At 40.0% G+C, this 17,934-nt stretch overlaps 1 protein-coding gene across 1 annotated transcript in view; it reads right to left on the bottom strand.

Moving 5' to 3' along the window:
• The window catches only part of GRIK4 (glutamate ionotropic receptor kainate type subunit 4), a 252,360-nt gene that overhangs the window by 59,410 nt on the left and 175,016 nt on the right, over positions 1-17,934 (bottom strand). Inside the window, exons 8-11 of the mRNA XM_029572271.1 lie at positions 16,698-16,751; positions 9,033-9,194; positions 5,341-5,493; positions 3,690-3,794 (exon numbers count right to left, since the gene is read on the bottom strand). Of these exons, the coding sequence (XP_029428131.1) occupies positions 3,690-3,794; positions 5,341-5,493; positions 9,033-9,194; positions 16,698-16,751 (474 nt within the window). The remainder of the gene's footprint in view (positions 1-3,689; positions 3,795-5,340; positions 5,494-9,032; positions 9,195-16,697; positions 16,752-17,934) is intronic.

The raw sequence follows: 17,934 nt of genomic DNA, 5'->3' as shown, positions 1-17,934 counted from the left end.
TTACAAACACTCACAGTTAAGGCAAAGCTTAAATCCAGTCCACTTATCCTGTCCAGGTCAGTTTCCACAGTAATTTGTCTTCATGGACACACACAGTCAATACTTGATGCAACTTCTATTTATAGGACTAGCACAGAGCTTCAAGACTTTCACATAACATCAATATATATAGGATGAAGTGCTCACAAGTCTTCCACTGGGATCCCACACTGTCACTTGGCCTCCTAGCCGTCTTAATGCTGGAAACATCTTCCAGTATATCTTTTGAATCCTCTGAGGACCAGTCTGGATTCTCAGGGGTGGGGGTCATATGTGGACTATTGGTATGCTGGGCCTGGATTTCTCAGAGCCATTCTGTGGCCCTACATACAGTCCAACAGCTTTGCACCAAGCAGATTATTTATTTATATTCCACCATATAGGTACTGGTTCAAGGCCATCTGTAACACTTTTTGCCCTAACACATACATCTAGGAGCATGACATTCTACATATAATGGGGCCTGGCATACTTCAGGGAGAATAAGTTCTAATATAGCGAGATGGGCCTTGCATACAATGGGGAGTGAGTTTCTGTAGGTTTATAGTAATGAGTAAGTTTTATTATTTATGAGTATTATGTTCTTATAAATGTTATTGTTTAAAGATATTTTGTTACCTCTTTCTCAATTTTGTTTTTATTTAATTTTTGCTTTTATGTTTTATTCATTTTATATGCTACGTATGTAATTGTATTATAAACTGCTCTGATGATTTGTCAATGGAAGAACAGCATATCAAAAAATAATAGTAATAATAAATAATAATAGATAGATGGGCCTGGCATACTTCAGGGGGAACCAGTTCCATGGTAGGGATTGCAGCCTGGAATACTTCAAGGGGGAGTGAGTTTCATTGTAAAGGGCAGCAAGAATGAGCTGATGCGATAAAGGGGAGAAAGCTGTATTGTGTGCAGGGTTACATGAGAAATGAGTACTGAGATGTGGGGAGGAGAAAAGTGCAAGGCCATGAGAGACAGAACAAACAATTTTAATGTGGAAAGAGACAGAGAGCCAGATGAAGGCCCCAAGGATTGCAAGTAACATTGGGAGAAAGTAGAAAACGAGGAATTAATAATTATCATTTTTTATATATCCCAGTGCTTCCCCAGAACCTGATTTGAGGGAATATTGGGTAGGTACGGCACAGGACAGGCACAGAAGAGAGTGGCTCTACATCAGAGCAGTGAAATGTGCATATCTATTTTATCAGGATGAAGGACCACAAAATGAGATGTGCAGAGCTACAAAAGAAGTATGGCTGTGGTAGGAAATATTAAATCTCCAATAGTGGGTCAACTGGGAATTGTGCTTCCTGTTTTTGTGTTGTGCAGGAAATATCAAAACAGAAATACCTTAATGTGAGCATTCTTGGAAGCCAGTGCAGATAGTCAGCAACACTAAACTGTAGAAAAGAAGTCTATGCTACAAGGACAATCCTACCCCCAACCTTCACATCAAAGGCTTGCCTCATTCCAAATGCAGGTCACAGACAGTTCAAAAAGATAAACAATCCACTTGTTAGAATTCAGACAGTGAAACCTATTCTGTTCAAAAGCAAATTCCCAGCAGCTCAGGGGCCCTTGGTTTAATCCAAATTACACACAGACAGACTGTCTCTTCAGACAAGAAAAGATTGGCTGCACCTGTCATTCGCATTTTAAATATTCAGTTATAAAATAACTTTGTTAAGCAGCATAATCTGATTGGTAACTGAATATTCCAACTTGTGTAAATATTAGAGTATGAATACACAGGTCAAAATGTTTGTGGTGATAGAAAGGACAAGGAGATGTTTTTTAAACACCCCAGGATGAGACAACCATGCCGGGATAACTGCATTTCCTGAGTGGTAAAATTTACCAGATACACAACAGACCCTAGAGCTCTTCTGATCTGCTGTTATTTCTTGCATCTTAGAGGTCAATATTCAAATGACTGTTGAGTGACCAAGATAGCTGGTTAAATTTTAATTGGCTAATTTAGGATAATTTTCAGCCACAATCTAGCCAGCTGTCTCAGGGCGCCAGATTTAGCCGCTCTGCAGGGTAACATATTCAGTTTGGTTAGCTAGCTAGATCCATTTGAATATCAGCCCCAGAGAGTCACTCTCTTGTCACCTAAAAAAGAAAAGAGTGTAGGAGCATTTTCTCAGTAACTTGCGATAAGAACCTTGCTCACTCCTGGAAGAAAGAAAAACAGTCTGTTATCAGGAAGAATAGCACATACCCCATCACTCTGTGTAATGTTCTGGAGAGCAGAATGCAATTTTCCATAAAAAAAAAGAAATTCAAGGACAAAAAGGGTCATGATATGAAGTGGGAGGGAGGGTGGCGCAGAGAAAATATGAGGAGATGCTTCTTTAATGAGAGGGTGGTAGAAACCAATACTGTGACAGAATTAAAGTATGCTTGGGACAAATAGAGATGGCAGTGATAAGTTTATTTATTTTATTTTATTTACAGGTATTTGTATATTGTCCTTCCTAAATTTAGATCAGGGCGGTTTCGAGTTTAAAAACATTCATAGTATGCACAGTATACAAAAGTACAAAAATAACATAGTTATCATATTAGGGGTTAAATATCTGCAATAATTGTGCTAAGAGCTCTGTTTTAGGATTAAAAGCATTCTAGTACAAGAATGCATCCAGTATTAACCGAGCTCTTAAGATGGCATTGTATTTAAACAGCCAGGTTGTCATATCTTTTTGAATTTTTTAAATCTTTAGATATCCGTAAATCGTCAGGCATGGTGTTCTACAATTTGGGGCCAGCTACTGAAATTGTTCTCTCATGGACTTTACTCAAGTGTGCAAACTATATTGAAGTTACACTTAATAATCCCTTATTTGATAATCTAAGAGGTCTTGAGGGTATGTTTAAGTGCAATGCTTCTCCAATCCAATTTGTATCTTTACAGTTGTGATTTTATAAATTAAGAAAAGTATCTTGTATGGGATGCGATATTCAATTGGTAACCAATGAAGTGATTGTAATATGGGTATAATATGATCACAGTGTAAAAGAAAGTTTTTTATTGAGGGGGTTTGGTTCATGTATGCAAACTTTTATATTCATCTACCCAGGAAGGATAGAGGACAAAGGAGGAAAGACAAAAAAAAATTGACTTCGTTAAGGAGTGATATCTGCACACAGTCGTCTGTATAGTTCATAGCTGGGAGATATCCTTAACAACAGCAGCACAGATGAGAACAACCAGCCAGAAATGGTGAGTCAATTGGTTCTTATCAGCTGTCATTTATTATGTTACTATGTTAGTAGAGGTCTGTACTTCCAGTCTTTAAATAAAAATGCAGGCATGGTGAGATATTTGTGAATATTTTCAGGCTGGAACAGGGGCAGGTACTACAGCTACCCTCTATGGAAAAAAAATCAAACATGACAAGTGTGACTCACAGTGACAGCCCTAACAAATTCAATGAAATCAGCAGTTCATATTTTAGGCTCTGCATAGTTCGATTGCACTGTGCTGGGCCTAGAATATGATCACTTACAAACTTGCTTGGCACTAGGCCATCTCTCTGAAGTCAAGCAATTTATTATTTCATATTCAACAAAGAGATGAAATACAGTCAAACCAACAGCATTGTTAACTGAAGTTGGGAAATGGAAACTCAAATATATCTTACCTGTCTAAAGCCATTCCTTGCATATTGCAAGATCTTTAGAGCATAGTTTGATCTTTGCCCTTTACTGTTGAATTCAATATGGCCAGTGAGACCTTCCAATTCTACCTGTGCAAGAGAGAGGGAATTAGAACACCATACTGAAAGAATCCCAAGCCTAGTAAAACTATAACAGATAACAGTGCCCATGGGTAACTGGGGCGAGCGTGTCCTTTCCCTCTGTGAGGAGAATTCCCCCACCACCACCTCACATGCCTCTGCAAAAATCCTCCCTTCTGCCCTTGACCTCTTTCCATGTCTCCTCTCTCACCTCAGGGTCAGGAGCTCTCTAGACACAGGCATCAGTTGCATTTCCTTGAAGACATTTCAGCATGGGGCCTATAAGCCAGCATATGCTCACTGGACTTGCAGCAGTCCCTTCCTCCCACATGGGCTTTCTGTTACCACGGAAACCTCTGTGAGGGTCAAGATCACTGCCAGGCTTGTGAGTGCATGCCAATTCACAAGCACCCCTGCTGTCTTTTCTTAAAGGAGTACTGAGATGCGCAGTTGTGGGCATTACTCAAGAGGACAGGGGCATGGCAGCAATGCCCCAGCACCTATGAAAATTAGATGCCTGAAGCAGTTTCTTATGTTGCCTATGCCAAACTCCAGGCCTGACTGCACCAACACAAAGGAGCATATATCTTACAATTTCTAACAGTGAGTGTGGGAAAAGGCAATCTATTCAAGTGATGATGTTCTTTGGGATGTCTCTAGGGATTATGACAATACACACTGCCAATCCTCTGATCCAGTGACGTTGCTGTAAACTTGTCCCTAAGCACAGAGTACATCAAATGGGATTTAATTGGATAACTCTTGTGCTCAGAAAAGACTTTTGAAATGTCCATCTATAAAAGGTTGGCAGACCTGGCATTTGCAATAGGATGATATACTCTGTCCTCGATCTGATGTCTACCCTGGAACAAAACTGTCCAATTGTCCTTAGATGTAGCTCTAAATATTTACTCCCTCTTAAAGCCTTGGAAATACTATTAGTTTATTCTAAAGTTCTTTATTGACGTCTGAAGTAGGAAAGCTGCCAGGATCCAAAATATTACATTTCCAAATTGCTGCATTTCAATGATATCCATGTCCTGTCTTTCCTGTGTATTCTGTCTCATCTTGTCCATGTTGAAAACTACCAGAAACTGCATCACTAATTTGTTTTGTTGGATTTTGATGATGTTATTCCTGATAGTGGTACACAGAGTGAATGAGGCAGCATCTTATCCTTTAAATGACACATACTTCAGTATAATTATGATGTCCCTTTGAGCCATGTTACATGAGGTGCCAACAGAGGAAGGCCCATCCCATTATGTCTGGCTGCTAAGAAAGATCAGGCTTCACATACACTTTGTTTTTTTCACATCCCAAATGTTTACTAAATTGCTCATGTATAAGGGCCAATTGTACTTTTTTTTCTCATGTGGCCCTGAACTACACTGCCAACAAGTATTATCTTGCCAAGTTGTTCTGGCATAAATCTGCCCTTCTTTAGCTCAGAGCAAATTTATCAATCTGCCTCAAATATTGACCAAGACTCCAGGCTGGTGCTGGAAAAATAAGCAGACGTGCAAATCAGCAGTAAACTTCAATCCCTTCTCACCATTCTTAGATAGTTCATGAGGCTGGTGCCGTGTTGCCAGATCTGGGCTGATCCACAGGACAGAGGTTTCACACCAATCTCCTGGCTTCGGTTCAGCTCCTCCACTGCACTCAGTACAGCATAGACAGCATCAAACAGCAATGCAGAAGAAAGCTGCAGTGAAAAGTGGCACATTGTGCACATCACCAGCTGTTAGTTTAATGTATTCTGTATTTTAATGGTATCTCTGAAATATTTTATTACTGCTAGATAAGATAAAATGGTATAAAAACCTAAAATAGATGAAGCCATAGGTTTATTTTCATAGGTATCAGTACACAAAAACACTTATCTTCTCATCACGGACTCTGCAGCATTGATTCCATATCTGGCAGCTTCCCCGACCCATGTAACAGGGGAAAACTGCGCCAGAACAATATGAAGTTGGGAGAAACATTTGAGAAAAAAAGATTCCTTTCTGGGAGAGAATTTTGTATTTATAACCAGTACCTCCAACACAATGCAGAGAATTCAGCTCATCTGAAGAAGACACAACAATAGGGAATGTATTCAAAGGCACAAGCACTTAATTAGAAACATCTGTTTTTGTCTAAATTCTAATTAACTAATGCAGCCAACTATAATTTGACTGATTTTCTCAGCTTTTTTGTCCTTAACAAGGTTATTAACGGTAACAGTGCAGCAGGATACCATTCACACGGAAGGTATTTCAGCAGTGCAGTCCCTACCAGTACAATGGAGTGGGTGGGCGAAGGCGCATTGGGGTAGATTTTCAAAAGAGTTCAACAGTGAAGTTAACTGGTTAATTGTTACCTTGTCCAGCCACAGCTAACTGGTTAAAGTTGTGGCTGAATAGTGCAATTATTTGTGCATGCGTACTTAAGCCAGCAAATTGAGCTGGACTGTGCTGAATATCACAATAACCAGCTAAATTTGAAAACATCACCTAGGCATGCCCTGACCCAGCCCATGTTTTGTCTGGCAAAATGCATGTATTTGTTTATTTAGTTGGATTTCTAGTTTACACAGTTATGTCTAAAAGACACCCTTGCCATGTAACAACAGATAAAAAAACACCACAAGAGATGTAAACCTTCAGTACAATAAAAACAAATATCAAGCACAAACAAAACAAAAATATAAAAAAATCAGATATTAATAACAGAGTACTCAAAAAACCCCCCAATAGTTATAGCTGAAATAAACAATACACAGTAAGGCCTGCGACATAACTAAAACAAGACCCGACAAGGCAGTTCAGGGAAAGGCTGTTTGGAATAGCCAAGGTTTTATGGGTTTACAAAACTGATGGTAATATGGACATAGCCTGGCTTCTGTGGCATGTGGCAGAGAGATGCATAACTCATAAAGGTGGAGTAGTTGGCAAGGCTACCTGCAATGAGTGTAGTTGGTGTGAGGGAGTAGTGAGGTGGGTAGTCAAATAGACCCAGCTCTTGAAATGCCTTAAACGTCAGCCAGACAGTTTTGAAGGTGATCCAATACATGACTGGTAACTAATGCAAATCATAGAAGTTAGGCATTATATGGTCTCTGTATTTGGTGCCAGAAGTGATATGCGCAAACATTCTGGACCAATTGGAGATAATGGAGACTGCAACCAAAAGGCGGTTACAGTAATCCAGGCACATGAGTGGTTACTGTAGTTGGTGCTCTCACAAAATTGGACAAGTTTGCTTTATTAAACATAAAGTAGCCAAACTATCCCCTACATTCATCAAAATGTAGGAATGTAAATCAGGCTTCGGACGATTGAAAATATCGTCGATATTTTCAAAATCGTCAGAAATCGGGGGCTCCCCCGAAACGATAGGAAAACCCCATGATACTGATCGTGGGGGTTCTCTTATCGTTTTGGAGGAGGGCGGGAAAAACGGCACACAAAAATAACCCCTAAACCCACCCCGACCCTTTAAAACTAATCCCTTTGCTTCCCCCACCCTCCTGACCCCCCCCCAAAAACATTTTACAGGTACTTGGTGGTCCAGTGGGGGTCCCGGGAGCGATCTCCCGCTCCCGGGCTGTCGGCTGCCACTAATCAAAATGGCGCTGATGGCCCTTTGCCCTTACCATGTGACAGGATATCCGTGCCATTGGCCGGCCCCTGTCACATGGTAGGAGCACTGGATGGCCCGCACCATTTTTAAAGATGGCGCCGGCCATCCAGTGCTCCCTCCATGTGACAGGGGCCGGCCAATGGCACGGATACCCTGTCACATGGTAAGGGCAAAGGCCATCGGCGCCATTTTTATTAGTGGCAGCCGACGGCCCGAGAGCGGGAGATCGCTCCCGGGACCCCCACTGGACCACCAGGTACCTGTAAAATGTTTTTTGGGGGGTCGGGAGGGTGGGGGAAGCAAAGGGATTAGTTTTAAAGGGTCGGGGTGGGTTTTTTGTTTATCGGCTAAGGCGCAGCCGATAAACAAAACTGTGATCGGGCCAGATGGAAAAAAACCCACATGTGAATCGGAACCGGAATCCGAACCGATTCCGGTTCCGATTCACATCTCTATCAAAATGTGATAAGAATGCACAGACTCTATAACAGGGTACCAGCAAGCTAAGCCAAGATAACATAGCACAAAAATTCACCTTTGTGAGACTTTCCTCACTCCAAATGATGTCAAATCTTCACCAAGATATACTGTGCTGTTTGTACGTCTCACTCTGCATGGAAAACTGGCCCCTAAACCACCACCAACACTTCACCTCAAGCTATTAGATGCCCCTTCTATAGGCATATAAATAGTTGCACACTGTGAGGGCCTCCCCAGAGGCTTATTGCATGCGTTAACGCCATAATTCATTTTGATGAATGACCCTGTATGACTGCAAACTCTGTGAATATGGTCAGTCATTAACAAGTTATTGTCTAAACTAACATGCAGACTTCTTACTTGCAATGTCACAGGGGCAGGGTGGCCCGGTAACAAGAGGGCCTGTAGTCTTTATGGACGATTCTTTCCTACCCAACAAATTTCAGTGTTTGCTAGATTCAGCTGAAGAGAAAATCTGTGCATGCAGCAGTTTTGGGGTTAGGGGGAATTTTTAACTCTCTATATTGATATGGTTAAAAGCAGATTTTAACTGCATAAATCATTTGAATATCAAACACATTGGCAATAAAGATGGCTATTCTTTTAACATTTCTTTTCAAAGCAATTCTTGAATGTTGGTTTTAGTTCTCAGACTTCAGCATCATGTTATTTTATCGCTACTAACAAGTTCTACATATCTATGGAGCGTTTTAAAGAGTATCAGATTTCCTAATAGTTTTTGTTGCATAACCATGCCTTATTTCTCGCCTTAAAATAACTGCTTTCTGAGCCCAATGAGATCCAGACAGAGACCTGGACAGAGAAGCAATAGAAGAAAAGAAACTAGGAAACAGCCTGGTTCAGTAATTTGTAATGGAGATATTTTTCCAACTGGAGATACATTTTTTTTCTCTAAAACTCATCACCTGTGCCTACCCCTTCCCCCACCAGAGAATGAAAGGCACTTCTCCTTTTCAGAAGGAGGAAGGCAGAATCCATTCCTCCCGAAAGACAGGAGCACATTCTCCTCCTGAAAGGGGCTACAGAACCTCTCTCTATATATCTTTGCCTGCAACAATACCCTGAAACACTGACCTTGTTAGGTCTTCATTTGCTGGAGTAGAGAATCTTACTTACTGCTGGCCCAGTGAAGGGAGCATGTTCACAGTTTTCCTGCCAAGACTGGTTAAGGCTCTGGACAAATTCTTGGAAGAACCCATGAGACTGATTGAAAATTGAAAATCCCAAGATGTTAACACGATCATCTAGTAGGCTGTCCAATCGCTGGAGGGAAAACTCCTGTATCACAAAAGCAGAAAATTACACTATCAGTACTCGTCGGAACAGGAAATTCTTATAATAACTGTAATATAGAAGCCTCCAAAGTATTTCAGTTGTATTTGTAGTGCATAATAGATATTTAGGGGATAATTTTCCAAATGATTTATGCGTGTAAAAGTAGTGTATATAGTATCAATTTTCAAAAGACCATTTACTCAAAGTGAATTTTAAAGGCACATCAATTATGCACAAATTGGGCATACATGTGCCCACCCTATTTTCAAAACTCGGAGATGTGGGTGCATTTCGGACTGCTTGCACATCTCACAGAGTTTCACAAAGGGGTGGGGTGCATGCATGGTCTGGGCTAGGCATGGGCATTCCAGGGCGGGGCTAAGAGATGTGCCCATGCCCTGCCACATACATTTATTTCTGCTATGGAGGAGGTTTAAGTCAGAAAAATAAAACAGCTGTTTTGGAGTGGTTTAAAGGGTCTTGGGTAACTGGGGAGAGTGTAGGCTATTAAACCAGTGGGGTTTGGAGGACCTAACTGATAAGCAGGCGAACTGGTATACGAACTGCTGAATCTGGCAATGGCATGGATGTGTGCCCTTTTTTAAATTCCCTGACTTAAATAGTAGAAACAGCATTTATGTGCCTAAGAAAATGCACATTTAAAATTGGGCCTACTGTATTTTATAATATACACGTAAGTTATAAAATCTTTGTTTGCCTGGGTGCACGCCGGCATGTGTGCCAATGCGTGCCTGCATGCAGGTTTGAAAGTTACCATCATGCAGTATGCGATTTGCCATACTGGGTCAGATTAAAAGTCCATCAAGTCCAGTATCCTGCTTCCAACAGTGGCCAATTCAGGTCACAAGTACCTGGCAGAATTCCAAGCCTCTTATCCCAGGGATAAGTGAATATCTGCAACTCCACCTTAATAATGATTTATGGACTTTTTCTTCAGGAACTTATCCAAACCTTTTTTAAATGAAGCTACAATAATAGCTTTCACCACATCCTCTGGCAACGAGTCTTTGTACTCTTTGAAAGATTAAATAACCAATTAACATTTACTCGTTCCACTCCACTCATTATTTTATAGACCTCTATCCTGGCCGGCACAACCATTAGACAGGTCTAGGCAGCCGCCTAGGGCAACAAGTGGGCGGGGCACCATTGGGATATGTGAGGGTATGCTATTTTCAAAATGGCAAAGGAGGAGAGAGAAGAGCGAGAGTACTATGTGAGGGAGGACATGACTATATGACTATGAGGGCCCCTTTGAACTCAAAGTGGGTTTTGGGGAGGGCAGTGTTACATTAGTCTGTCTAGGGTGCTACAGACCCTTGCACCGGTTCTGTCTCTATCATATCTCCCCTCAGCCTTCTCTTCTTCAGGCTGAAGTGTCCTAACCTCTTTGGCCTTTCTTCACATGGGAACTGTTCCATCCCCTTTATCATCTTGGTCACCCTTCTCTGTACTTTTTCTAATTCTGCTATATCTTTCTTGAGATGTGGAGACCAGAACTGTACACAATACTCATGGTTGCACCATGAAGCGATACAGAGGCATTCTGATGTTCTCTGTTTTATTCTCCATTCCTTTCCTAATAATTCCTAGCATTCTATTTGCTTTCTTGGCTGCTGTTGCACACTGAACAGAAGATTTCAATGTATTTTCAACGATGACATCTAGATCCTTTTCCTGAATGGTGACTCCTAATGTGGAACCTTCCATTGTGTAGCTATAATTTGGGTTACTCTTCCCTAAGTGCATCACTTTGCACTTGTCCACATTAAATTTAATTTGCCAACTGGATGCCCAGTCTCCCAGTTTTCCAAGGACTTCTTGCAATTTCTCACAATCTTCTTGTGATTTAACAACGTTCAATAATTTTGTGTCATTAGCAAATTTGATCACTTTACTTGTTGTTCCCATTTCCAGGTCGTTTATAAATGTATTAAAAAATAGGGATGTGCATTCGTTACATTTGTTTCGGCAGGTACCTGTGTACCTCGCCGATTTTTTAGTACACGCGAGAAACGGAGAGTATGCATGTATTTTTAATAATGAGATACACACATACTATTTGTTTTCCCATGTGTACTAGAAAGTCAGCGAGGTATTTGTGTACCCCCCAAAACACATGTAATGAATGGACATCCCTATTAAAAAGCAGTGGTTCCAGAACAGATCCCTGGGGCACTCCACTATTCAGCTTTCTACATTGGGAAAATTTACCACTTAGTCCTACTCTTTGTTTTCTATCTTTTAACTAGTTCCCAGTCCACAATAGGGCATTACACTCTATCCCATGACTTTTTAATTTCCTAAGAAGTCGTTCATGAGGGACTTTGTCAAATGCTTTTTGGAAATCCAGATACACTATATTAACTGGCTCACCTTTATCCACATGTTTGTTTACGCTCTCAAAAAATGTAGCTTTTTGGTGAGGCAAGACGTCCCTTGGCTAAATCCTTGTTGACTTTGTCCCATTAATCTATGTCTATCTATATATTCTACAATTTTGCTTTTTGTGATAGTTTCTATCATTTTGCCTGGCTCAGATATCAGACTCTGTAGTCTGTAGTTTCTTGGATCATCTCTTGAGCCCTTTTTAAAAACTGGTGTTACATTGACAACCCTCCAGTCTTCAGGTACCCCATAGATGATTTTAATGATAGTTTACAAATTACTAATAGTAAATCAACAATTTAATTTTTCAGTTCTTTCAGCACTCTGGGATGTATACGATCTGGTCCAGGTGATTTGTTACTTTTTAGTTTGTCAGCTTGCCCTAGTACTTCTTCCAGGTTCACTGACATTTGTTTCAGTTGTGCAGAAATATCACCTTTGAATATCATTTCTGGCAAGAGTTTCTCTCTTACATTTTTCTCAGTGAATACTGAAGCAGATAATTCATTTAGTCTTTATGCTATGGCTCTGTCATCCTTAAGTGCCCTTTTTACCCCTTGATCATTTAATGGTCCAATTGACTCACTCACAGGCTTTTTACTTCATATATACCTGAAAAAGATTTTTTTTTTAATTCTCTCTTTGCCTTCCTTATCAATGCTTTGCATCTAACTTGCCAGTGCTTATGCTGTTTCCTGTTTTCTTCATTCGTATCCCTTTTCATTTCTTGAAAGATGTTCTTTTAGCCTCTATAGCCTCTCTCACACAAATTAGCAGGGGTGCAGATAGCTTTGGTGGGGTAATTTTGAAAGGGAAAGTATGCATGTGCTTTGGTGTAAGTTATGATATGTTTGATTGAAAATTCATGCGGGCTATTACAAAATTACCCCCTTTATGTTTTGCGCTACCTATTTTAAGTTAAGATCTTATTTAGCATAAAAGTACATTTTTCAGGGAGTTAAAATTTGCAGTTTCATGCTCCTTGTGTAGGCATGTGAAATATTACCCAAGTAATGACCTTGGTGATAGTTTTATTTGCCCTCGCCTTAAGCATAGAGATATAATCCTATTCAGCTACAGCCATGCCCACTGCAGTAGGTTTTATCACTTGATTAATGTGGCATGAAGAAAAGGAGTAACAAGGCGAGAAGGTTCCCAGTTGGTATCCTATAGTCAGTAAGCGAGAAGAGAGGTGAGCAAAACTGGATCTAACTTGGTTGGCATAAGAAGTATTGGCTGATACATCCTAGAATTATGTTTGTGTTCAGCATTTTGGTATGCAAAAAGCTTGCTTTGGTTTTCTCATAGTTTTTGTGGAGCAAACTAAGGGGACGATGTCCTAAACTGCACTAACATCAACCATTAATCAGTTTTTAAACCGTACATTAACAGTCAGTGTTTGAGATGCAAATGAGGCACATGTTAATGCGGATGGTAACAGAAAACCTTAACTTCATCTGAGGTGTAGCAAAACATTTGGTGTTAATGCTTCAGCATTGCATTTTGTGCATTTTAACATGTTATTTTTTCGCTGCACTAATAGATAACAAGCTATTTAGCATATTTTTACATCCCATTATTCTCCAGCATTTATTTTGCATTAACGCTAATGCAAGCCAATTTACATGCAATAACAGCCCTGTTTATGCATTTTAACTGATTGTTTTAAATAACCCAGGCATTTAACACGCATTTATGTGGTAAAACACTGTTTTACCCACGGGAATATCTTTGAAAATAACCCTCAAAGGGTCCACTTGAAAACACAGTCACTAGAAAAGAAACCGTACAATCTTGATCTAACAACTTAACCTTGTTTTTTATTTGTTTCATTAACAAATGAGCTAAAATCTAAGCAGGTGCATGAAATATTTGGGAAAATATATAATGCTGAGCTAGTTGGTCATGAAATGCATCAAAATTCTAAGTATTTCAACAAATAATTGCTTTTGCTAATGCTGTGACTAACATCAGAAATTGAGTTTATGGGGTAATTTTCAAAAGCATTTACGCACATAAGTCGCATTTTTAAGCTCGTAAATAGTCTTTTGAAATTGCCTGGGGGTGGGGTTGTACGCATAAAAATATGCACAAAAGTAATTTCCCACATATGTCTACGCATACTATAAAGAAGGCTTTTCATGTGGCGGAGTTGGGGATAGGGACAGAATTTAAACACCTCATTTAGATTTTTGAAAGTTTACGCTTCAATGGACATGCACAAAGTGCTCTTGCACAGATATGTCAGCACTGGTTTCAAATTTTCTAAGGGCAATTTTCCAACTGCCCACATAGATTAAAGTCTAAATGTACTTTTTCACCCATAGACTTTAGCCAGAATTTTAAAAGGAGATTTATGTGCATAAATCTGCTTTGAAAATTTGCTCATACCAGTGCAGACATATGCGCACAAAAAAAGTGAAAGTCTGTCCGTCCCTCAGAATGCCTCTTCGTAGCACATATAAAGTATACTCAGAATTGCTTTTGTGCAAACTTTTATACACAGAAGCCCTCTGGGCAATTTTCAGAAGGACATTTATATGTATAAAACTGGAGTCTATGCATGTAAATCTCTGAAACTTTCCCCCTCAAAGCAGATTCATGCACATAAATCTGTTTTGAAATTTCTGGCTAGAATCTGTGGGTAAAAGTACTCGCAGATGTTAGCCTGTTCAGGCTGTTTGAATATTACCCTCCCCATGTTTAGGGGAATAAAGTCTGCAGATACTTTTTATCCACAGACTTCAGCCTGAATTTCTCACAGTGCATTTATGTGCATAAAATCACTTTGAAAATGTGCAGGCATGCTCAAGAGCCCCGGGATAACTGTGTGCATACTTATTGTTTGAAAACCAAGAGTATGCATGGAAATCAGGTCACTGCTGCCCCTGGAACGCCTCTTTCTAGTGCATGGACAAGTATTCGCAAATTTCTCCTTGTGCATACTTTGACATGCACACACACACCCCTTCCCGGGATAGTTTTTAAAACCAGGGTTCTTTGTGTAAATCCTTTTGAAAATTACCTCTCCATGTTGATCAGAGTCCTCCAGAAAGTTTGGGAATGGTATCTATTATCTTCCCCCTCCCTGTAAAGTCAGTACATGTACATTGTGCAGTTCTGCCAGGCAGTGCATTCATTTTTTGTCCAAATTCCACTGTGAGTACAATGTTTCATTTGCATCCCTTCCATATCACTGCAACACCAAGGAATGCTTTCAAGGCCTTAATATGACTCTTATCCATATGCAAAACATTTACTCCCATAGAAGCTGCCTCTATACCATATGTTGAGATGCCACTTTGCTGGATTTATATTTATGATGCAAATCTAGCATACTCGTCTTCTCATTTACAAATAAAAACAATCAAAACATCGAAAGTACAAGAGACATGGCAATTAAACTGAAGGAGAGAGAGCGCGAGAAAGGGGAGAGAAGACCAGAGAAACCAAAAGCATCTGAAAGGTTTTGCAAGGCTTCAAAGACCCTGTCAGACAAAGAGAGGAATGAGTTCTGTTTTGACACTGAAATATCAGCATTAGTCAACAAACATCTGACTGCTATCATCCTCCTGTTCCTACAAGGCATCTTTTCAACCCACGGAACAGGGACAGATGGTTAACAAGTCAGGTTATTAACACGTGCTGCGCACAGCTAGAGTGTCGTCAACACCTGCATACTAATCAGGCAACTAGAACGGCACTAGCACCCAAACCCTGCTTCTGTAGAATAGCAGAATCCTCCCCTCTTGCAGAGCATCATTAAGATGAGGCCGGACATTCTTGCTCCTTAATGTTTTTATTTTATTTTTCCCAGAAATTTATCAGTGTTTATTATAATGAGCAAAAACAGGAGGAAAAACAATGGAAATAAAGGACCCTTTTTTTTTGTTTGTTTTTCCCACTGTATTTCTCTCATTTTTGTTCATTATAATAACACTGATCAACTCTCAGGGAAAATAAAATAAAAAATGACAACAGAGGTCCCTATGTATCAGTCATTTCTAAAAGTAAAGTGTTTCTCAGCAAAAAGTTATCTTTTTGGAGTGTTTCATTCTAAATCATAATCTATTACAGGGATGGCGATCTCCAGTCCTCAAGTGCCACAAACAGGCCAGGTTTTCAGGATATCTACAATGAATATGCATGAAAAAGATTTGCATGCACTGCCTTCATTGTATGCAAATCAATCTCATGCATATTCATTGTGGATATCCTGAAAACCTGGCCTGTTTGTGGCACTTGAGGACTGGAGTTCACCATCCCTGGTTTATTATATATAAAAAGACTGCAAACAGGCTGTGACTCCCTGTGGATTTGCATGTGTTAAGAAGTTTCCCAGGCAATGTATATGAAGAAGAATAGTAAGGTCAGGGCATAGCTGAAGGTGTCATTAGCTTTTAAAGAGGAGTCCGGACTGGTTGAGATAAAGATGTTCTTTCTCAAACGGCCATATATATATATCACGTTACATATAAAAACTGGTTTTCATTCTGGCTATTTTGCTGTTATTTCCAAGACTAGCATTCAGTCCCTCAGCTCAGCATTCTCTGCCATAATGCAGGAGTAATATTTATAATTTATGAAGTGCCACCAATGTACTCATTGCTGAGATTTCACATAGAATGTTGTTGCCCCAAAGAGATAAAATTAAAATTTGAGCAATTGTAGATTCCTGCTGATCTGATCTGTTCCTACTCTTCACATCTTTTTCTACTTATAGATGTTACATCTGTTCTTTAAAATTCATTTTTTTGTTTTTCTGGTCATTTTGTTCAGATGACATCATTTTGTAGTACCGATACATACCTAAGAGTACCGATTATTAGGTAGTTGTGTTGAGTTGAATTAGTAATAAGAGAGCAATGTACTGGAGACTTCAGTTAGGTCATAAGGATAAAATATCAGACATAGCCAAATCCGTCAGTGCTCTGTTCATGTTGGACCCAATCATTTGTGAGCTCTTCTGCTAACTCACTGAATTTGTACTTTCAGTAGATGCATAGGGGACAGGGTCAAATGCATTGTACCAAATCAGCTCTTGTAGCACATGCATGAACATACAGACTGAAGATATGAGCTGAAAAAGTGTCTTACCAGATTAGTGAAGATGTATGTGTAATAGGCTGACACCATACCCAGTTCAGCAGCCTGTAAAGAAAAGCAAAGGAGATTAATTCAAAGTAGAGCCCTTCAGACTACACTTGAAATAACAAAAACTCAGCTCAGATTTTTTTTCCCCAAACTCCTGAAAACTCTCCAGTCAAATCCAGGAGTTAAGCAGGTCAGGGAGAATAAGAAAAATCCTCATGAAGTCACCATCAGCAAGCTTGTGATGTCAAAGAAAGGGGCATTGTAAAAGAGGAAAACAGGAGACCGAGAGTAGTCTGGAAGAGGGAGAAGAGAAGGAAGAGAAAACGGACACAAGCATTTCCAGAGCTGGTAAAAGAGAGCTTTAGAAAACCACCCTTCCCTTGCACCATCGCATGCAACTTTACGCACAGTGAGAAGAGGTTGCGACTGGGGAGGGGCTTGCATGCATGTGCCAGCTTTTGCATTTTCAAACGTATGTGCAGAATTTTCCTTGGGAAGAGTACCCTGCACAGCTTAGCAGGTGTCAATGCGTGCAGGCAGTTTTCCTGGGATAATTTTCAAGGTGAAAGCATGTGCATACTTTCACTTGGAAAACTGGCGCAAATTCTGTGGACAGAACATACTTGTGGACTTTGCGCTAAGGTGAGCAGTTACAAAATTACCCCCACAATGGATACCACACTTTTTCTGATGCCTGCAAATTTTTCAGTGGTTGGTATTGATAGAAATGAGAATAGTTCAGAACAGAGAAGTGGAAGTTGAAAGAAAAACAAAGAGAAAAGGAGAAATAAAAAGAGAGAGAAAAGGAGAGGAAAGAATGAAACGAGAGAGACTAGAAATAGATAAAAGACATATGGAAAAAGGAAAAGCTAGAAAGAGATGACGTGAGCCACAGGGAAGGGGAACTGTGTCAATAGCGGATGATCTACAGCAGTAACGGTTGCCATGGTAACTGGCTGTGGGGATAGCCCTCTGTCCTGAGAGAACGCACTGAAATTGTTTATCACTTAAAGACAAAAATCTCATTCACATTTTCCACACACCAGCAGCTTCTGAGGATTTCGGTAAAACAGCAGGGTTGAGAACAGGAAAAGTCTCTCCCTGGGAAAATGATTAAGCACTATCTAAATCTAAAATACTGTGGGGACTTGGACAGAAAAGAAATGGAGAGTGAAAGTGACTGAGAGCATCAGACAAAAATACAGAGCGACAGGGTAAAGACTGGAGATAAGCTGGTCAA

This window comes from Rhinatrema bivittatum, chromosome 12, assembly GCF_901001135.1.
Source record: "Rhinatrema bivittatum chromosome 12, aRhiBiv1.1, whole genome shotgun sequence".
In the NCBI taxonomy this organism is placed as follows: Eukaryota; Metazoa; Chordata; class Amphibia; order Gymnophiona; family Rhinatrematidae; genus Rhinatrema; species Rhinatrema bivittatum.
This window is presented reverse-complemented; position numbering and strand designations above follow the sequence as displayed.